General features: G+C 43.9%; 2 protein-coding genes across 5 annotated transcripts in view; both read left to right on the plus strand.

Annotated features, from left to right (window-relative positions):
• The window catches only part of RBM27 (RNA binding motif protein 27), a 90236-nt gene that overhangs the window by 57406 nt on the left and 10504 nt on the right, over window positions 1-22326 (plus strand). For 3 of the 4 annotated variants that reach the window (XM_068277538.1, XM_068277540.1, XM_068277541.1), the window contains 6 exons: window positions 35-283; window positions 1530-1685; window positions 10375-10497; window positions 12463-12537; window positions 13836-13991; window positions 19695-19799. In XM_068277538.1, the coding sequence (XP_068133639.1) occupies window positions 35-283; window positions 1530-1685; window positions 10375-10497; window positions 12463-12537; window positions 13836-13991; window positions 19695-19799 (864 nt within the window). The remainder of the gene's footprint in view (window positions 1-34; window positions 284-1529; window positions 1686-10374; window positions 10498-12462; window positions 12538-13835; window positions 13992-19694; window positions 19800-22326) is intronic. The other variant, XM_068277539.1, reaches the window with a different exon arrangement.
• LOC137564123 (uncharacterized) lies at window positions 4420-7334 on the plus strand. The gene is made up of 2 exons (XM_068277542.1): window positions 4420-4916; window positions 5271-7334. Exons 1-2 carry the CDS (start codon window positions 4487-4489, stop codon window positions 7322-7324), a joined length of 2484 nt encoding a protein of 827 aa, XP_068133643.1. The 5' UTR covers window positions 4420-4486; the 3' UTR covers window positions 7325-7334.

Raw genomic sequence — 22326 nt, forward strand, 5'->3', positions numbered from 1 at the left:
CAGTCAATCATATTGTGTGTATTTTCTCTCCAAGGTTGCTTTCCAAGGAGACCCAGAGGGGGCTCTCATCCAGTACTTGACAAATGAGGAAGCCAGGAGAGCCATTTCCAGCACAGAAGCTGTTTTGAACAACAGATTCATACGGGTACTTTGGCACAGAGAAAACAATGAGCAGCAGTCTTCACAACAGCCCCAGCAGCACATGACTCATCACCACACAACGCACACACTTCAGACCGGACAGCAGAATGCTCCACATGTGGGGACAGGACACCTCCAAAAGGTAATGTCAGAGTGGCCTAATGAAGGCCTGCGGTCAGATTTTGTCAGTCTTAGTAGATTATGGGTGAGAATAGCTGAGAAACATGGGCTGCAAGAAATACTGGCTTTATATTCAGGATGTGTTAAACAGATGCACAGATTCATAATATCTGTTATTGCCAATTTATTTTTCAATGCGTTTTCTCTTACTTTTGATGCTGGAAGGCACCTTGTGGTGGCAGGAAATGGTGAGAACTGCAGGGCAGTGGAGGACTAGTCTGCATGCAGGGCCGGCGCTACCATTAAGGCAAAGGAGGCAGCTGCCCCAGGGCCCCAGAGCTTGTAGGGGCCCCCAGTGGCTACAAGAGGAAAAAAAAAATTTTCAAATCGGCCTTACAGTTTTTGAGAAAATCGATTTTAAAGTTTTTCAAAGGGGAAAAAAAATACATTTAAAAACCTGCCGACTTTAATGGTTAATGGCAAATCCACCTTAAATGCTAGAAACCCTAAATTTGCAGGATATGTTAAGGAGATCATTAGGAATAAGAGGAAAAACAATTTTTCAAAAAGACCTTATATTTTTTGAGAAAATCGATTTTAAAGTTTTGAAGGAAAAAAGTATAGTTTTAAATGCGGTAAATATAACTTTTAGTAGCAAACATAACGGTAGTGTAATTTTACATGCATCAAACGAAAGCGCAATAAATTTCCTGACTGGGTTTCCAGGGGTCCATACGCAGCCGCAGCGCTTTGGCCAGGGATCGCTATACAGCCGCAATATGGCTGTATGAAGATCCCTGGCATTTTTTCCTATTTTCCCAATTTTTTTTTTATGTTTAGAGTGTGGGAATATTTTTTTTTTTTTTTTTTAATTATGTGGGGTCCCCCCTCCTGAAACTTTTTAACCCCTTGTCCCCCATGCAGGCTGGGATAACCAGAATGTGGAGCTCTGACCGATTGGGACTTAACGCCCTAACTATACCAGCTCCAAAAAAGGTCCCCTAATTCCGATTTTTGTTCCGGGGTATATGTTGGGGGGGCCCCCCAGGTTTATTTTGCCCTGGGGCCCCATTGTTGCTTAAACCGGCCCTGTCTGCATGTTAACTTTTTTTTTTTAAACCTCAGATTTTTGATTATTTTTATTTTTTTTAATAGAGAAACTGTCACTATTAAAACACAGGCATTGGCAGCAACAGTCAGAAGCAGAAATGCATGTGACTTTATTTTGCATGATAATTTACATGCAGTGTTTTGTTCCTTCCCCCTAGGGCTCATATGTCATCAACAAATTACCTGCAAAACATCGACTTGGAATGGTTACCAGTACTCAGTCTGATACTACAACAACAACAGTGACGAGCGTGGCTTCAAATCTGAATAGCTCAGGGGAAGAAAATCCAGTACGTACTTTAATGAAGGCAGTTGTAAGCACATTTTAATAGCCTATTAACAAAAAAGAAGCAACCTTGACAAATGAGAAAGCCATCCTTGTTTACAATAGTATGTAAACCTTAGCTTCTACAGTATTTTGGAGACACCGAGGACCTTGTTCCTTTAGAGTGGGCTGACATCCACTGATAGGAAATGGATCTTCAGTCTCTGCCTAGTGACTTTGTTTTTTTTTTTATTAACCATTGCATGTCTTTGCAAGGCACAATTAGTTTCCAGCAAGAAAGCCAAAGAGGTACACATCCAGATCAAGATATAAAATATTTTTTCCCAGGGTCGTCTCCAGGACAGCAACCCAGATGAGAGATTACCCTTCCACCTACTATTGGACAGGAAGAGGTTAATCCATGGAACCAGGCAGGGTGTATATATATATCTGCCCCTACCAGACATACCTCAGTTTTATTCCTGTCCACGGACGGAGGAGGTCATGGATTTTCTGAGGGCTGACGCCAGATGGTGGGGTCCTGGAGCGGGGGTCTTCCGTGCATGCTGGCCAGAGCGGATCAGCTAGGGAGAGCGGCCGTCTCCCTGTCGTTACAGTTTGTGAAATGTCCAGCCGCTTTGAACGCGTAGACGCGCGGGCAGGGCGGCTGTGATTGGCTGGGAGAGTCAGATGACTCTTCATGACGTCGGCAGGTCCTGGAGCGGAAGATTGACCAGGGAATGCGCTGTGATTCGCGGCGGCGGCAGGGGGCGGCAGCGTGGTGGCAGGACACGCCCCCTAGTCTTCCCGGAAGCCGGGTTAGCGTGGCCACGAGGGGAGGAGGAATTAACCCCTTCAGCGCCGGAGGCTTCAGAGTGGGATGCGCAATGATGTTCCAGGAACCCTAAGGTTGGTTATGGTTGCTGGGAGAGAATTTTTGGATGCGCAAATACCAGTTCCTTTTAAAGCGTCTTCCTCTGCTGGATCATTTTGTGGTAAGCCAGCATGGAGACATCTGAAAGCACACCGGACGCTGGGGCAGTGGTATGTGCTGTGATTTATGACTGCACATGTGTGTGTGTATATATATATATATATATATATATATATATATATATATATATATATATATATATATATATATATATATATATATATATATATATATATATATATATATATATATATATATATATATATATATATATATATGTGATTATATATGTAGTTTCTGTGAACAGGTTGGGCTCATTGGTTCTTTTTCTCCCATTACTTTTTCAGCCAAAAATTGACAAGGCTGCCAGGGGGAAGGAACCCAAAAAGGGTAGCCAGAGTCAGGCTCGCCCCTCCGGCGATTCAGCTGCTACCCCTATGACATCTGTAGCTGTTGCAATGCCAGAGCAAAAAAGAGATAAGAAGAAATGTGTTTTATGTGCTGCTAAAATACCTCAAGCTTCTAGTAAGCCTCTATGTCAATCCTGTGTCCAGGAGATGATTAAGGAGGAATCCCCTTCTATATTTAAGGATCTTATGGGCTGGATGAAGTCGGAAGTAGCATCAACCTTACAGGCGTTTAAAGAGACTCCAGTTTGTCCCTCTACTTCCGCTACTACCAGTACTTCTCCTGCCTCTAATCCTGTTCAAAATTCCCCTAATAGGATATCAGGATCCACGCCAGTCACAGTGTCCCCGAGGGTATCTGCTCAGCCACTACAGATGCTACAGCCAGTTAGAAGGAGGCATCATGCTGAGAACTCTGAGATAGAACTTTCAGAGGGGGAGATCTCTTCCTTAGAGGAAATGTCTGATTCTGATGAGGAGGAGGAAAGACCTATGGAGGGGATTAAAGTGCAAAGATTTGCCTTCGCCACTGAGAATATGGATAGTTTATGTGCTATGTATGCGACTATGGACATTAAGGAGGAGGAGCGTAATCTGTCCACATTGGATAAGATGTACCAAAGTTTAGCAGAAGGCAAGAAAAGTTTCATTCCTGTTCATAACTCCCTAAAAGAAATGATTAAAAAAGAATGGGAATTTCCAGAGAAAAGAGCCTTCTGGCCCAGATCTATGGGTAGAAGATATCCCTTTAGACCAGAAGACCAGAAGTATTGGGGCCCGGTCCCAAAAGTAGATCCTGCCCTGTCTAGAGTTTCTCGAAGATCAGCTTTGCAGTTTGAGGACTTTGGTGTATTGAAAGATCCACTGGATAAGAAGGTTGATAATCTTCTAAGGAGAGCGTGGGAGTCGGCCACCCTTAATTTCTTACCGGGCATTGCAGCCACAGCTTTTTCTAGGTCACTTAAAGTTTGGTTGTCGCAGTTAGAAATGCATATTGCAGGAGGTTCTTCCAGAGAAGTTATCTTGAAATCTTTGCCTAATATATTTCATGCTGTAAATTATCTCTGTGACGCTGCAGATGACTCAGTTCGGTTAACAGCAAGAACAGCAGCCTTAGCAAACTCTGCACGGAGAGGAATATGGGTCAGAACATGGAATGGAGATACATCATCTAAGGTGAAGTTGTGTGGAGTACCTTGTGAAGGCGCTTTGTTGTTTGGCACCAAGCTAGATGAGACATTGGATAGAACAGCAGACAACAAGAAGAACTTCCCGGAAAGAAAGAAAGTGTTTAGGTTTAAACGGTCCTTTCGCTCATCAGGAGGTCAAGATCCAAACTACAGGTCCAATAGGAGGCAGTGGAGACCACAAAAGGATCAGAAAGGGAAGCCCTCCACCCCCTTCATGCATAATCCCTCTAATCAACCAAAGAAGCAATGACGCCAGGATACCAGTAGGGGGAAGACTGGCACACTTCTTCGAGAACTGGGAGTCCCTATTCCAGAACGAATGGTTGCTGAAGATCATTTTGGAAGGTTACAGGCTAGAATTTACAGAAGTCCCCCCAACCAGATTCTTTCTGACATCACTTCCCCTATCTCAAGCAATGTCCTCAGCTCTACAGGTGGCTGTGTCAGATCTGTTGGAGAAAAGAGTCATAAGGCAAGTTCCTCGATGCCAAGAAGGGAGAGGATTCTACTCGCCAATCTTTCTAGTACAAAAACAAGGAGGCGATTACAGGCTTATTCTCAACCTGAAGCTTCTCAACAAATCCATCAAATACAGGAAGTTCAAGATGGACAACATCCGCTCAGTGCTGAGCCTACTACAAAAGGATGCATTTATGATGTCTCTGGACCTCCAAGACGCTTACTTACATCTACCGATCCATCTGGACTCACAGGCGTACCTGAGGTTTGCGGTCCGTCATCACGAAGAGGTAAGGCATTACCAGTTCACGGCATTACCATTTGGCTTGTCATCTGCCCCCTGGCTTTTTACAAAAATAATGACTGAAGTGTTAGCCTATCTGAGACTGAATAATGTACAGGTGATTGCCTACCTGGATGACCTGTTCTTTTGGGGGGACTCCGCTTTGGCGGTTACTACAAGGGTCCAGACCTCACTGGAGGTGCTGGAATCCCTGGGTTGGATTATTAACTGGAAAAAGTCTTCTTGGGAGCCATCACAAACTATTTTGTTCTTAGGCTTTATTATTAACACTGTCAATCAGAAAGTTTATCTACCTTCACCCAAAAAAGACTTGTTACTAACAAATGTTTTCTCCTTTCAGGAAGTTTCTACCATCTCCATAAGGGGCGCTATGTCCTTACTAGGACTTATGACATCCTCATTCCCGGCTGTCCAGTGGGGCCAACTGCATTCCAGACAGCTCCAACTGTGGATTTTGCAGGTTTGGAACAGGGGAGTCAGAAATCTGGACAAAAAGGTGTTCATCCCCTATTACATAAAAACCTTGCTTCAGTGGTGGTCGGAACCAAGTCAGCTCACAGTGGGTTGCCTGTGGGACTTTCCAACCCAGAGGATCATCACTACAGACGCCAGCAGTTGGGGGTGGGGTGCTCATATGGACAGTTCACCAATCCAGGGGACCTGGGACAGTTCCTTGAGGCTAGCACACTCCAACATCAGGGAGCTGGAGGCAGTGAGACAAGCTTTGTTGCATTTTCAGGATCAGATAAGATTTCAGCATGTAACCATCAGGTCAGACAACAGCACAGTTGTAGCTTACCTAAATCATCAAGGGGGAACAAGGAGCAGGACCATCATGATGAGAGCAGAGAGGATCCTCTTATGGGCGGAAAAGAATTTAGCTTCGTTAAAAGCAGTACATCTCAGGGGTATGTTGAATCAAGTAGCAGACTTTCTCAGCAGGTCAGAACTGAATCAGGACAGTTGGTCCCTGAATCAGGAAGTCTTTCTAGAAATAGTGTCCGACTGGGGAATGCCGACAATAGATCTTTTTGCAAGCAAGCAGAATGCCAAGTGTCAGATGTTTTGTTCCCTGTGCCCGAGCGACAAGCCCTGGGCAGTGGACGCTTTCTCACTCAGATGGAACTTCCCTCTTCTATATGTGTTCCCTCCTTTCAATCTGATTTCCAGGACTCTCAACAAGATCAACCGGGATGGTTCGGTGGCAATAATGATCGTTCCTTTTTGGCCAAAGAGATCGTGGTTTTCACTGCTGAGGAAGCTAGCTGTAGCGGAGCCAATACTGCTGCCAGATCGCCAGGACTTGCTGACGCAAGGTCCAGTCTGCCACCCTCAGGTAAAGATGTTGCATCTATCAGCCTGGATGCTGAGAGCGAACTCCTGAGAGGTAAGGGATTTTCTAAAGACCTGACAGAGACTTTGTTACTGAGCAGGAAAATGGTTACGAGAAAGATATATCTCAAGGCTTGGCGTGTTTATAACAATTGGTGTATGGAGAATAGTAGGAACAGAGAGGAATCCTACTCTGCTTTGGAGTTTCTGCAGTCTGGCCTGAAAAAAGGACTGAGTGCAAGTACTCTGAAAGTACAAACTGCGGCTCTCAGTGTTTTTTTGCAGAGAAAACTGTCAGAAGATGAGTTTTTCATTCGCTTCTTTAGAGCAGTGAACAGAATTAGGCCGGTGATTAGAAGTCAGGTTCCACCTTGGGACTTAAATCTGGTTCTGCAAGCACTCATGGATGAACCTTTTGAACCATTAGAGGAGATTTCAGAAAAATTATTGACTTTAAAGACTGCCTTCTTGTTGGCCATTTCCTCTGCAAGACGTGTGGGGGAGATACAGGCCTTATCCATTGCTGAACCTTACTGTATCATTTCAGAGGATAGAGTGACTCTTAAGCTTGATGCAGCTTTCTTGCCTAAAGTGTGTTCTCGTTTCCACAGGTCTCAGGAGATATATCTACCATCATTTTGTAATGAGCCATCTAATGATAAAGAGAGACGGTTGCACTGTCTTGATGTTAGACGTTGTGTTATCAAGTACTTGGAGGTTACAAAACCTTGGAGGAAATCTCAGGCATTGTTTGTTCTTTTTTCAGGTATCAATAGAGGTGGTCAGGCCTCTAAGGCTACCATCGCAAGATGGATTAGACAGGCTATCGTTCTAGCTTACCAATCTCAGGGCAAGGAAATACCGAGTATTGTTAGAGCTCACTCGACTCGATCCATTTCCGCCTCTTGGGCGGAGAAGGCTGGAGTATCGATTGATCAAATTTGCAGGGCAGCTACTTGGTCTAATAGAAATACTTTTGTAAAACATTATAAGCTGGATTTAGATTCTAGGAGGGACTTGACCTTTGGAAGGAGAGTTCTTCATGCTGTGGTCCCACCCTAATGCTATGTAATCTTTGATTCTCATCTGGGTTGCTGTCCTGGAGACGACCCTGGGAAAGACACTGAGTTACTTACCGGTAACGTCTTTTCCAGGAGTCGGAAGGACAGCACCCTTACTACCCGCCCTAAGTGGGTTATTTGTATTTGTAAATAAAGTTTGTTGAAGCAGTATTTATGATATCTTTGTTATTTCTGAGGTATGTCTGGTAGGGGCAGATATATATATACACCCTGCCTGGTTCCATGGATTAACCTCTTCCTGTCCAATAGTAGGTGGAAGGGTAATCTCTCATCTGGGTTGCTGTCCTTCCGACTCCTGGAAAAGACGTTACCGGTAAGTAACTCAGTGTCTTTATTTTTCGACAATTGTCTCTCTGCACTGAGTCTCCAGTCATCACTTGTGAGTTGTAGCCTGCTTTTATTTTACATGGAGGAATAAGAGTTCTATTGTATCCAGATCTGGATGAGCACCTCTCCTGCACCCTTGTTGGAGAGAATTCTAGTCCTCTTGGACTATAATAATAAGGTAGCAGTACATTTGAGATATTTAATTACTAGATTCAGGCATGCAGGTATGATTCAACCACATTTTGGGCACAGTACCTACCAGTTAACCTATAGTCTAAAATGAAAGATTCAGTTTAACATTTTGCATTTCCCTGAACATGACATTTTGGGCAACGAACTATGTACTAAGTATCTTTAGCCACTGTAAGTCAAATGCAATTCCCCAGAAACTTATAATTTGATGCAAGTTGTTGTTGATACATGACTATGCAAATTCTGTATGCAACTTTATGCAGCTTGAAAATGGAACACCTTGGCAAAATTTCATTGGACTATGCATCGATTCTGGATTATTTGCATGTCATTGATTATCATGTTAGGCATGCTTACTGTAGCGGGTGCTCATTGAAATTCACATTTTTTTCTTTCATTTCATTTATTTCAAGCAGTGCTGGTCGTAATGGAAAAATCTACGCTTACGGATCATTACGCGTAATTTTACGCTATTACGCATTACGCAATTACGGTTACGGCGTAGGAAATTATCTACGGTTCATCACTGTAATTACGCGTTAACTTACGCAGTTACGCGTAAGGATACCGTAATGTAGGCGCTTACACTACGATGTTACGCGTAGTGCCGTAATACCCATTAATGCGTATTTTTTGACGCATACGGACGATGTGTACGCAATAGCCGTCAATGTGACAGTTATTGCGTACACATCATTTGTATGCGTCAAAACGTACGCTTATTCTAAAGGGCGGGAGAAGATACTATTGGTTGCTTAGGATGTTGACTGATTGGCTACTCTTAGAAAAGGGGAGTTTTTACGTTAGTAATTACGCGTAAAATTACGCGTAAGTCTTCGTAAAATTACGCATACCTAGCAATTACGGTAGACCGCGTAATTACGATACCACTTAACTGCTTACGCGTAAATAATTACGCGTAAGACCGTAAGTTACGCGTAGCGCTTACGCGTAAATTTACATTGAATTACGATGCGTAATTACGCTCATGCGTAATTTCGGCCCAGCACTGATTTCAAGTATAAGTGGACCTGAACGGGTGATTAAAAGATACCAGGGCTGTGGAGTCAATGAGTGAGAGCAATTTTGGGTACCTGGAGTTGGCGGTTTCATAAACTGAATCGGATGATTTTTGAACCAAATCCATAGCCTTTGTAAAAATTAGACTGAGTCTGAGTCAGAGCTATTTTGGGTACCTGGAGTCGGAGGTTTCATAAACTGAGGAGTCGAATGATTTTTGTACCGACTCCACAGCCCTAAAAGAGATACTTAAACCTAGGTACAAGGGAAGTACAGAGACTTCCTCCTTGACCTCACAGTTGCCGCACATGGACCTTCTGAACCTATCCGAAAATAGCTTTTTGGATATCCTCTCATAGCTGCGCTCCCTTCCGCATAACGTCGTGGCCATACTGCGCCTGTGCAGTTAGCGAAAGCTGCTCGTCCACAAGCACATTTCGAGGAGGACTTGGGTACCCTTTGGAGGGGCAGTTAGGACTGGGTCTCACTAGTAATTGCAAAACGCTCTAAAAACCACTTAGTGTTGTAGAGCGATTTCCAGAGCAATTTAAGGGAATGTGATTTTGAATTATGCATTCCCTGAATTTAATCCAATAATGCTGCAGCCCAATTGCTGTTCGCAAGTGTTAGCGATTTTCTGAGTGGAATCACTCTCATAGGGTTCTATTGGAGTAGCATTTTTTAAATCGCAGGTGATTCCAAAACTGTGCTGAAACAACTATCATTCAGCTATAAGATTACTGAACCCACAAATTATGAGGTGCCCTCCTATTATTGTCTAATGCTGTGTTTGCATTTATTTTCTTGTGCATGTCAATGTCCATCTGTAAAGCTTCTTGACTCTTTTCGGACTGGCAGGCTCTGGCCCCTTAAAGTAAACCTAAGATGGCGTAGTAAAAAGATTTGATACTTACCCAGGGCTTCCTCCAGCCCCAAGAGCACCAATGCATCCCTCGCCGTCCTCCCGAATGCCTCTATTTGGCCGCTATCCGGTAATCTGGCTCAGTTGTGCCAGTCAGCTCTTCTACACATGCACGGCCCCTCCGCGCATGCGTAGGAGAGCCGACTGGCACGACTGAGCCAGATTACCAGAAGTGATTGTGGCCGAACGGAGGCACTCCGGAGGACTGCGAGGGACGCATCGGTGGTCATGGGGTTGGAGGAAGCCCCGGGTAAGTATCAAATCTTTTTATGCTGACATCTCAGGTACACTTCAGAGCCTTTTTTTTTTTTTTTCTACCAGTTTTGGTCACTGTGATTAGCTCACAGTGATCACCTGGTAAGGAGCCAATGAAACTGGCTCTTTACCCATAGGAGGAAGCTCAACTGTCGCATGACTGCCAAATCAGCGGCTGCAGTGAGCAACGACCGTCTCTGGACCACGGAAAACCGCCGCTGTAAAATCTACGCCACATCAGAGATGGAGATTATATTGCGTGTGGTCCTGAGCGAGTTAAGCTAACCAGTGCATTTGATGTTTTATTTCACCAGACGTTACCGATTTCTACCAGTCTCTCAAAATCCATATATACTACTACCACCACAAAGCCAGCTAATAAGAATGCAGTTCGGTCAAAGCCAGTCGATGTGCAGGATGCAATGAAAAAGAAACAGGTACGGTTTATGTTCGACACAACCTATACTGGAAGTAACACACAGTGCTTTTTTATTGCATGTCATTTTTTAATTTTTTTTTTTTTTTGCAACACAATTATGCTATATTCACTGGAAATAATTAAACCTCCCATACAAATAATGATACAGTCAAAATGGTGCACTTAAATATGTATTGGCTATATGTGTTTTTCAGCGAATAAAGCATCTGGTCAGTGTTATACAGACCTGGTCGATCCTCCAGCTGCTTATGTTCCGAAGCAGACGAGGAAGAAGTCTCTCCTTTGCTGTGCATTCCACCCCCCCACCCCCCCTTATTTTTTTCTTTTCTTTCCTGAAGTCGTGAGAGGTACCAAAGTCTAACAAGACTTCCTCCGTGAGCATTCATTTTTTTCATCTGCAGTTTCCTCGTTCTCTGGCAGCACAGTACTTTAGCCACATACAGCTGTGAGTCAAAGTGCAGCCAAACACAGAGGGAACTGCAGAAGATAAATTTAAAGGGCAGCTGAAATGAGAGGGAATATGGAGGCTTACTCCTACCCCTTCAGGCGATCGCTCCCTCACCGTCCTCCGGTGGCACCTGGATCCTTTGCTAGTCGTCCACCTCTTTTTATTTTACATTGGTCTGTCTAGGACTGTGTGTGCAATCAAGTCAAGACTTGGCATCGGCCCTATTCCCAGGTTCTGTACCTGAGGTGCTGACTCCGTGGAAATCCATTTAGACATTGCTGAACCTGGGACTGGGACGCCCTGTGACCTAATGGGCCTGATGCACCAAATTCCAGTTAATGTGTCAATAACAAGATACTAATGACAGAGGAGCAGCGCCTTCTAGTGTTACTGGGGTAATGATGGCTTATGTGACGTTTCATTTTTTTTTCTGTTCAGGCTGGGTGCACACATAGCATAGCGTAAAAGGCTGCGTCTTATGTCAGTTTTGATGTTAAAGGAATACTTAAGTCTAGAAAAAAAAATGACATTTACTCACCTGGGGCATCCCTCAGCCTGCCGAAGCTGGATGGTGCCCTCGCAGCCCCGCTCCGATCGTCCTGTTCCCGCCGGCGGCTACTTCCGGTTCGGCGACAGCCGCCGACAGGCTGGGAACGCGGCTGATTTTCCGCGTTCCCAGCCAGCGGCTACTTCCGGTTCGGCGACAGCCGCCGACAGGCTGGGAACGCGGCTGATTTTCCGCGTTCCCAGCCGCTGCTATCACTCTCTATGCTGCTATAGCGTATATATATACGCTATAGCAGCATAGAGAGTGATAGCGGCTGGGAACACAGAAAATCAGCCGCGTTCCCAGCCTGTCGGCGGCTGTCGCCGAACCGGAAGTAGCCGCCGGCGGGGACAGGACGATCGGAGCGGGCTGCGAGGGCACCATCCAGCTTCGGGGGGCTGAGGGATGCCCCGGGTGAGTAAATGTCATTTTTTTTTCTAGACTTAAGTATTTAATGTTGTGTGCGTTTTTGTGCACTTTTACAGCGTTTTTGGTACGTTTATGATGCGTTTTGCGTGCGTTTTAATGCGTTTGCAGTTCGCATATAGGTTTTGCATAAGTTTTTCATCCATCTTTTATATTACCATTTATGCAGATCTCTAGGAAGACAATAGGAAGTGTAAAAAATGCATATAAAAAAACACATGGAAAAAGCATACCATTGTGTTCCCATTGACTTTCATTGTGTGTGTTTTTGATGCATTTATGAATATGTGTATATAAAAGAATATATGTACCAGACCCTAGGACACATTTTTACACTTTTTCAATAAAATGCATTTTAAGTTACCAGCAAACAAGAAAATACTCAAAATAATTTTGACAGTACCTTTTCGCATGCTTGTTAGTACTTTTTCCATTCCTAAAAAGTTATTTGCAACAGTTTTTTCTCCTGTGAAAAAAACGAGAATTGAATAAGGGTTCCGTTGTGGAATTATTTCCTGATCATTGAAATGTTTTGTTTTTAGGAAGCTTTGAAGCTTCAGCAGGATATGCGCAAGAAAAAGCAAGAAATGCTAGAAAAGCAGATAGAGTACCAGAAGGTATGTAGCTCTGTTTGTGACACACATTGAATGCTTCAGTATGTTTTGCCAGTAACAGACATTAGGTTTGCATGTATGAGTTTCCTTTGTTGACATGATGATTTTGGTATCTCTGTCTACACAAACTGCCCTGTAATCATGTGTATGCAGTACTGGTGTCAGGGAGGTGTATACGTCGCTACTTCCTAATGTAAGTGTTAATTTAAGCTGCAGTTCCTTGTTCTGCTATCCTTAGGGCCTGAGCCCACTAACGCAGTTGTGTCCGCTTTTCAGCATCTGTAACATTGATGTGTTTCTGAAAAGCGGACACAACTGCGTTAGTGGACTCAGGCCCTTACGGTATGAGATTGTCGTTTCTCTTGTGTCCTAGACTGCCTCTTTGGCAGCCATGAACAGACCCTTGCCTAGAGGCTGGCATATGTATTTCCTTTTAAACTGTGAAAATTGCCTGGCTGTCCTGCTGATCCTCTGCCTCTAGACCCAGGACAAGCATGCACATCAGATGTTTCTGACTGAAGTCTGACTGGATTTGTCACATGCTTGTTTCAGGTGGGTGATTCAGACACTACCGATACATGAAAGATCAGCAGGATACCAGGCAACTGGTAATGTTTAATGAAATAAATAACATCCTCCCATCATTCTCACTGGAGGTGTCCTTTAAATAGCTTCTGTTCTACACCTTTAAAAAGTGCATAAAATGGTTTGCGAGATTTTACTTTATGGTCAACTAAGCTTTTTGCCTATACACCAGGTATTACGAAATGTAGTCCTACATGCAGGTTCCTAGTTTAGTTACTATAATTTAGATAAGCATTTTCTTTCTCTGTTGCCGTTTTATTGGCATTGAGCTGTGCCTGGTGTGATCTCCTTAATACATCCTGGCAATACTGTTTTTTTTAAAATTGTTGTTACTTTTTGTACTGAAAAACGGGTGATTTTTAAATCACCCCAAACCTGAATTCAATCTTGAGTGCCTTATGTATTTCTGGGGGGTGCGCTGTATTTGATCATCTCTGGTAGGATACCATTGGTACCGCTGGCCTTCTTAAATTTTATCAGCTTTTTTCTTTTATTTCCTGCACTATGATCGGCGTATCCTGGGGTTTTTATGATTATTCAGGTTAGAGTGACACTTGATATGTCCCATAGTGCATCACTGCTGAATATGCAAATCATGCCTTTGTTGCCCCTGTAAGCTAAACCCTCCTACAGAACTGCTGGTATGCAATGTGTCAATGATGATTTGCATATTCACAATGTGGTGACTGGTGAACTTGATACACATTTTCTTGCAGATGTTGATATCAAAGCTAGAGAAAAACAAAACCATCAAGGCAGAGGAGAGAACCGAGATAATGAAAACACTGAAGGTACTTGATGAGAAGATCTCTCAGTTGAAAGATGAGCTGAAGATATTATCTGCACCCTCAAAAGTGAAGTCTAAAACTGAGGTATGTTTAACAAATCTAAAGTGCCAGCACAATTGTAAAACCTCACTCACCTGGTTCTGTTTTTTACAATCCCGATCCCAGGGCCTTAAAGGGAAGGTTCAGGGACTAGCTAAAAAAAAAATAAAAATCCATTTCCACTTACCTGGGGCTTCCTCCAGCCCGTGGCAGGCAGGAGGTGCCCTCGGCGCCGCTCCGCAGGCTCCCGGTGGCCGACCCGACCTGGCCAGGCCGGCGGCCAGGTCGGGCCTCTTCTGCGCTCCATGGTGCGTTCCACGCCGGCGCGCTGATGTCATCGGACGTCCTCCGGGCTGTACTGCGCAGGCTCAGTAGTTCTGAGCCTGCGCAGTACAACCCGGAGGACGTCCGATGACGTCAGCGCGCCGGCGTGGAACGCACCATGGAGCGCAGACGAGGCCCGACCTGGCCGCCGGCCAGGTCGGGCCGGCCTGGCCAGGTCGGGTCGGCCACCGGAGACCACCGGGAGCCTGCGGAGCGGCGCCGAGGGCACCTCCTGCCTGCCACGGGCTGGAGGAAGCCCCAGGTAAGTGGAAATGGATTTTTATTTTTTTTTAGCTAGTCCCTGAACCTTCCCGTTAAAGAGGAACTCCAGTGAAAATAATGTAATAAAAAAAGTGCTTCATTTTTACCATAATTATGTATAAATGATTTAGTCAGTGTTTGCTCATTGTAAAATCTTTCCTCTCCCAGATTCACATTCTGACATTTATTACATGGTGACATTTTTACTGTGGGCAGATTATGTAGCTGCTCCTAGCTGCTCTGGCTGTTACAGACAGCTCTAAACAGCCATTTCCTGTCTGTGAACATTGTTACATTGTGGCAGTTTGCCCAGAGTACCATACGGTACCAGAGCCTCTTGTGGGAGGGGTTTCAGCACAAAATCAGTCATACAGCGCGCCCTGATGGTCTGTTTGTGAAAATCATTATATTTCTCATGTAAAAGGGGGTATCAGCTACTGATTGGGATAAAGTTAAATTCTTGGTCGGAGTTTCTCTTTAAATCCCTCCAGAGAACATGTGGTCCAAATACAGATTTTTAGTCCATCAGATCTATCTATCTATCTATCTATCTATCTATCTATCTATCTATATATATATATATATATATATATATATATATATATAGCCGCTAGGTACCGTTAAACACCGAAACCGCCGTCTAATAACACTGTACAGTGCTGTGATCTAAGGCAGCGCTGCACTGGGGACAGCCGTGTGACACGACTGAAGCCTATGACAGCCGATCACGCTGATTGGCTGGCCGATGGAGGGAGAGAGGGAAGCATTAAAAAAATAAAAATAGGAGATGTATTATAAAAAAATATATAAACATTTGCAAAAAATAAACACTTTGGGAGTGATCACAGCCAACAAACAGAAAGCTCTGTTGGCAGAAAAGGGGGAGGAATCACTTGTGTGCCGAGTTGTACAACCCTGCAGCGAGCCCTTAAAACCCAGCACAGATCAGGTAGCAGGCAGAGAGATCAGATTGCCCCCCTTTTTTCCCCACTAGGGGGATGATGTGCTGGGGGGAGGGGTCCGATCTCTCCTGCCTGCGTGTGGCTGGCAGGGCGGGCACCTCAAAGCCCCCCTCCGCGGCGAAATTCCCCCCTCCCTCTCCTACCTGCTCCCCCCCGGAGATCGGGGCTGCACAGGACGCTATCCGTCCTGTGCAGCCAGTGACAGGCTGTCCCCTGTCACATGGCGGCGATCCCCGGCCGCTGATTGGCCGGGGATCGCCGATCTGCCTTACGGCGCTGCTGCGCAGCAGCGCCGTACAATGTAAACAAAGCGGATTATTTCCGCTTGTGTTTACGATGGCGGCCCGCAGGCTATTCACGGAGCCCCCCGCCGTGAATTGACAGGAAGCAGCCGCTTCCTGATTAATCAGCCTGCAGCTGGCAACGCAGTACTGCGTCGCTGGTCCTGCAGCTGCCACTTTGCCGACGCGCGTTATGAGTGCGCGGTCGGCAAGTGGTTAAAGAGGAACTCCAGTGAAAATAATTCAATAAAGTGCTTCATTTTTACAATAATTATGTATAAATGATTTAGTCAGTGTTTGCCCATTGTAAAATATTTTAAATCCCTGATTTATATTCTGACATTTTTCATATGGTGACATTTTTACTGTTGGCAAGTGATGTAGCTGCTGCTTGCTGTTTTGGCAGTTGGAAAAAGCTGTAAACAGCTATTTCCCACAATGCAACAGGGTTCACAGACCGGAAACTGCCAAGAGTACGTACTCAGAATTCCTTTGTGGGAGGGGTTTCACCACATCAGTCATACAGCGCCCCCTGATGGTTTGTTTGTGAAAAGGAATAGATTTCTCATGTAAAAAAGGGTATACGCTATTTGATTGGAATAAAGTTCAATTCTTGGTTGGAGTTTCTCTTTAAAGGAAACCCGAACTGACGTGACATAAGATAGACATGTGTATGTACAGTGCCTAGCACACAAATAACTATGCTGTGTTCCTTTTTTTTTTTTCTTTCTCTGCCTGTAAGAGTTAAATATCAGGTAAGGACTCAGTCCTGACTCAGACAGAAAGTGGCTGCAGTGTGACCCTTACTGATAAGAAATTCGAACTATAAACCACTTTCCTAGCAGAAAATGGCTTCTGAGAGCAAGAAAGGGGTAAAAGGGGGAATTTCTTATCAGTGAGGGTCACACTGTGGTCACTTCCTGTCTAAGTCAGGACTGAGTCAGCCACTTACATACCTGATATTTAACTCTTTCAGGCAGAGAAAGAAAAAAAAGGAATACAGCTAGTTATTTGTGCGCTAGGCACTGTACATACACATGTCTTTCTCATCATGTCACATGTCAGTTCGGGTATCCTTGAAGACCGCGGTCCTCAAGAGGTTAAAGTTTCTTAGGGTTCATCTAAGCCATGGAAAATAAATAAAATGTTGAGACTAATATATTTAGAGCAAGCAGAGGGAGTATAACTAACGTACATTCTAAAGGGATGACTGGATGCCTCGTACTATTGTATTGCTGTCTCTGCGAGAAGAACCGAGACTAATACACACTCTTTTGCTGTTACTGAACGGGTTTTTGTCAATGAGCTTCGTTAAAATACCGAACTTATACCGCACCTGAGAAAATATTGATGAATTCGCTAAAAAGGTCTTAAATACCGAATGCGGTATTTTCCCAAATTATTATATATTTTATCGAACAGACTTTGATGAATTGACACCAAAGTGTTCTGGTCCGCTCCAGAAAATAGTTTTCAGAGATGAGGCTATATACAGTTCCTACATTGCCATCCATCTAGCGTCTGGCCAATGAATGCCAAAAGATTTTGTAACTGTCCAACAAAACCATGATTTATTAGGGACGTACCCCCCAAAAAATAAAAACAAAAAAAACACAACTGAATGGAGAAAGGGTATACACTATAAAAGTATCTCAATGATCCACATGATGATCCACACAGAGACAGAAATTAAGCGCAAACAATGGTCCCTGGGTGATCCAAGAATATAGCCGCAGGCTGAACAATAAATATAGCTAATGTGCAAATTGAGCAAAATTACTGGTCAGAAGAAGAAAGTATATAAAGCAGAACCTATGAAGGAAACCTGCTTACCCAGTGGGGTCACTTTGTGTTAGTTCCCCAAGTTCACTGCTGCGTTAAACTAATGCGTTCTGCAGATTGGTCTGCTTTCCTCGGTGATGGGTAAGCAGGTCTCCTTTATAGGTTCTGATTTATATACTGGTTTCTTCCTTTGTCCATTCTATTGTGATTTTCAATTGTTTTTATTTTTTGGGGATACATCAATCATGTTTTGTTGGACAGTTACAAACCTGTTTTGGTATTCATTGGCTAGATGGATGGCTTTTGATATGGTATTAAGCTGGTGTCATTGCACACATGTAAGAGACAACATGGCATGCAAGGCTGTTCCGGGGCTCTCTCTACCATCTGCAACAATTGAAGGGCCAGAACATGCCTTCCACCGGATAGCTAGGCAGACAGGTGGGCTGCATCTTTATTGGAAATTACTTTATTCAGTTCCTAATCTCTGTATAGTTCATTTCAGAATCTACATCATTTGGTGAGCACAGGGGTGTTAAACTCAAATCACATAAGGGCACGAAATCTAAAACCTAGTCTAAGTCATGGGCTAATTTATTTTATTTTATTTTTTATCAGGATTTAACATTTATTGAACAGTCTCAAACGAAGTGGTGTAACTATAGCGACCGTAGGGAGTCCCACTCCTCCCCCTTCTGCAGAGTAGTGCAGTGAAGCCGTTTAAATGGATTCTTTAACCTTTTTTTTTTCTTTCTTTCAAAGCCTCACTTACCTGGCACTTCTAACGGCCCCCCTGCAGACGCCCTGTCCAACACCGGTCCTCAAGGATCCTCCGGTCCCCGTGCCGCAGCTCACTTATTGATTGTTGGTCTTAAGAGATGAATGCCGCTGTCCCTGTGCGTCCGTGCATGTCCTCGCTCCACTGGGATTGTCCTGCGCAGTACGAGAAAGCTCCGTACTGTGCAAGACACTCCCGGCGACGGGAGCGAGGACATGCACGGACGCGCAGGTGTCTAGTGTAGTTTGTTGTGTAAGACCAAAAACATGATAAGTGAGCCAAGGCACGGGGACCGGAGGATCCATGAGGACCGGTCTGAGAAAGGGCGTCTGCAGGGGGCCAGTAGAAGCCCCCGGTAAGGGAAACTGAAAAAAAATAATTAAAGAACCACTTTAATATTTACCTGCTCCAGCACTGCTTCGGGTTTTCCTAACAGCCACACATGCTATGCTGCATATCTCAGGCTTTTGAGGCATGTCACATGATCGGGAAAAGGAGGTATGCAGCACAGAGCGTGTAACTTCCAGGGGGGGGGGGGGGGCGGAAAAGAAGCAATGCATTGCTGGAGCAGGTAAATATTACATTGCTCTGCTACTCCACACTGCAATGTGGGGAGATAGTAAGGGGGGGGGGTGTTGTGTTTTACCCACAACATTGGGGGGAGGGTGGTCTTAATGGTTTTACCAGCCACATGGAGGGGGGTCGAGAGGTTCGGATCCCCAGAGCAGGCCCCACACATTTTTGGAGGGAGTCTGGTGGGTTAATGCTGCATCCCAACTTAAACTGACAATGTTTCAATCTGAAACACGGTCACTGATGTGCTCCTCCTGGATGGGAAGGCAGTGTGCTGCTGTTCTTTTACTGCTTACAATGATGCACTATTGAAGCTTTCAAAAGCCACATAAAATTGCAAGGAGGGCCACATTTGACCCATGGGCCTTGTTTGACTCATGTGGGTTAGCTTATCGACTCACCACCTGTCTTAATTGTTCCTGGTATACTCCAGTTAAATCAATCAGGGAACTAGCATGGTGTAATCATTAAGTCTAGAAGCAAAAAATAAAAAATTAAAATCTGATATACAGTAGTTCTCGCTAGAAATATTGTTCCTTACAATTACAACTATAAACAACTGTAAAGAAGTTTCTTGGGCTTCAGGTGTTGTGCCTAAAAAAAAAAAGTTAAAGATTTATATTTATTTATTCCAAGTCTTTTTGACAGTTCCTTATAAATGTGTAGCTTGAAGGGGGTATGTGCGTTGAGAGTATAGGGATGCATGCTCTTCTGAGACCTATACTGCTTGGCTAATGTAGTTTATTGTGAACGTCACAATCAGTGTTTCCCCCTTCTCTGGTTATAGGCACAGAAGGAACTGCTAGATGCAGAGATGGATTTCCATAAACGTCTGTCTTCAGGGGAGGACACAACTGAACTAAGGAAAAAGTTGAATCAGTTACAAGTTGAAGTGAGTATTTCTGTGACACAAAAATGTTGCATTGTGTTTTAGGTTCTATTTATGAAGGAGAACAACTTGGCCAGAGAAAAAGGGGAATGGCCTAAGTTAGAATGTATGCTTGTCTGAAAAAGTGAGTTTTGAGGGAACGCTTAACCTTCCTGGCGGTAAGCCCGAGCTGAGCTCGGGCTATAACGCCGGAAGGCACCGCTCAGGGCCCCGCTGGGCCGATTTGCATAATTTTTTTTTCTGCCACACGCAGCTAGCACTTTGCTAGCTGCATGTGCAATCCAATCGCCGCCTATCCGCCGCACCCGACCCCCCCCCCCCAGACCCCGTGCGCTGCCTGGCCAATCAGTGTCAGGCAGCGCTGTGGGGTGGATCGGAGTCCCCTTTGATGTCACGACGTCTAGGACGTCATACTGTCCATCGCCATGGCGACGGGGGAAGCCCTCCAGGAGATCCCATTCTTTGAACGGGATCTCCGATCACCGGAGGCTATCATGTAGTGAGACCTTGTCTGGCTACATGAAAATTTTTTTTAAAAAAGGCTTTGCTGCCCCCTGGCGGATTTTAATAAACCGCCAGGAGGGTTAAAGAACGTTGGAGAATGACTGTGTTTTGGAAGGGGATTCCATTGTAGGGGTGAGGCTTATGAGAAATTTTGCTAGCTGAATGCAAGGAGATTCTACAGGAGGTGAGCGGAGATTGCAGTTGGGTTGGTATCTGGAAACTAGTGAGATGTATGGCGGAGAGTTTTGTAGGTTAGGGTCAAATGTTTGAAGTGGATCCTCTGATTAATTGGTAGCCAATGAAGAGCACAAAGAGAGGAGCAGCAGAGGAGGCACAAGAAGAAAGATAAAGGAGTTGAGCAGTTGAATTTGGTACAGGTTGGAGCAGTGCCAGTCTGTTGGTAGTCTGCAAATAAAAAGTACATTACAATAGTCCAGATGAGATATAAGAGCAAGTGCTAACATTTTAGCATTCTCCTGGTTGAGGGATATGTTTTTGAGCTGGAGATGACAGGAGCTGGTTAGACTAAATAAGAGCGATACGGGGACAGGATTTAAATATTACACCTAAGCAACATGCTTTAAGAAGTGAAGTTGTAGGGATGTTATTAACATTTATTTTATTAGGCAGAGAAGTGGACAGACCTGGTGGAAAAATTATTATTTCCACTTTACTTGTAGAGTTGTAGGAAGCGAGAGGTCCTGAAAGGGTATAGCGCAAACAATGAGGAACACATAAGGAGTGAGTAAAGGTCTGGGGCTGAGATGTACAATTGTGAATCATCTGTTTTCTCTTAAGCTCAACACACACCATACAATCTTGGTTGTACAGATTTACCAAATCTATGTAGTATAAGGGCCAACAGATTGAAAATACCTTGAATGATTGATTGGATAAGCTCTTATACTACATGAAAGTTGTAAGATTGTACAACCTAGATTGTATGGTGTGTGTTGAGCCTAAGAGATATCTAGGTGGGGGTGCTAATAATGTAAAAATAAAGTTACCTTGCCTCCAGTCCTTAACCACTTGAGCCCTCGGTCGTTTTCACTTTTTGCATCCGAGCAATGTTCACCTCCCATTCATTAGCCTATAACTTTATCACTACTTATCACAATGAACTGATCTATATTTTGTTTTTTCCGACCACCAATTAGGCTTTTTTTGGGTGGTGCATTTTGCTAAGAGCTACCTTACTGTAAATGCATTTTAACAGAATACGAAAAAAACTGAAAAAAAATCATTATTTTTCAGTTTTCGGCCATTATAGTTTTAAAATAATACATGCCTCCATTATTAAAACCCACGTATTGTATTTGCCCATTTGTCCCGGTTATTTCACCGTTTAAATTATGTCCCTATCACAATGTATGGCGACAATATTTTATTTGGAAATAAGAGCATTTTTTCCGTTTTGCATCCATCATTATTTACAAGGTTATAAAAAATATAGAAATATTTCATCTTTACATAGATATTTAAAAAGTTTAGACCCTTAGTTAAATATTGATGTGCTTTTTTTTTTTTTTTTTTAATTGTAATTTTTTTTTTTATTATTATTAAACATTTTATGTGTGTATTTTTGGGAGGGAGGGATGTAAATAGTATTTGATTTGGGTAAATATATGTGTATTTAAATTTTTTTTTTACTTTTAGATGTAGTTTTTTTGGCCACAAGATGGCAACCTTGAGTTTGTTTACAAGACGTCACTCTAAGCGTAACATGTACGCTTAGAGGGACATAGGAGTCAGAAGTTTCCGAGAGAAGCTGTCGCTTTTTCTGCGGGGGAGAGGAATCAGTGATCGGGCACCATCGCCCGATTCATTGATTCCTGGGCTAACGATCCGCGGCCGGGAGCGCACGTGTCCTCCTTGACGTAGAACTACGTCCTCCTCCTTGACCTAGAACTACGTCAAGGAGGACAAAGTGGTGAACTGATAAAATATATGAAAGTATGAACTCCCCATGATCATGATCTGGTTCTTTGATGATCCTGATTCCAAGCCATCCATATTTCAGGGGTTG

This window comes from Hyperolius riggenbachi, chromosome 3, assembly GCF_040937935.1.
Source record: "Hyperolius riggenbachi isolate aHypRig1 chromosome 3, aHypRig1.pri, whole genome shotgun sequence".
Taxonomy (NCBI): domain Eukaryota; kingdom Metazoa; phylum Chordata; class Amphibia; order Anura; family Hyperoliidae; genus Hyperolius; species Hyperolius riggenbachi.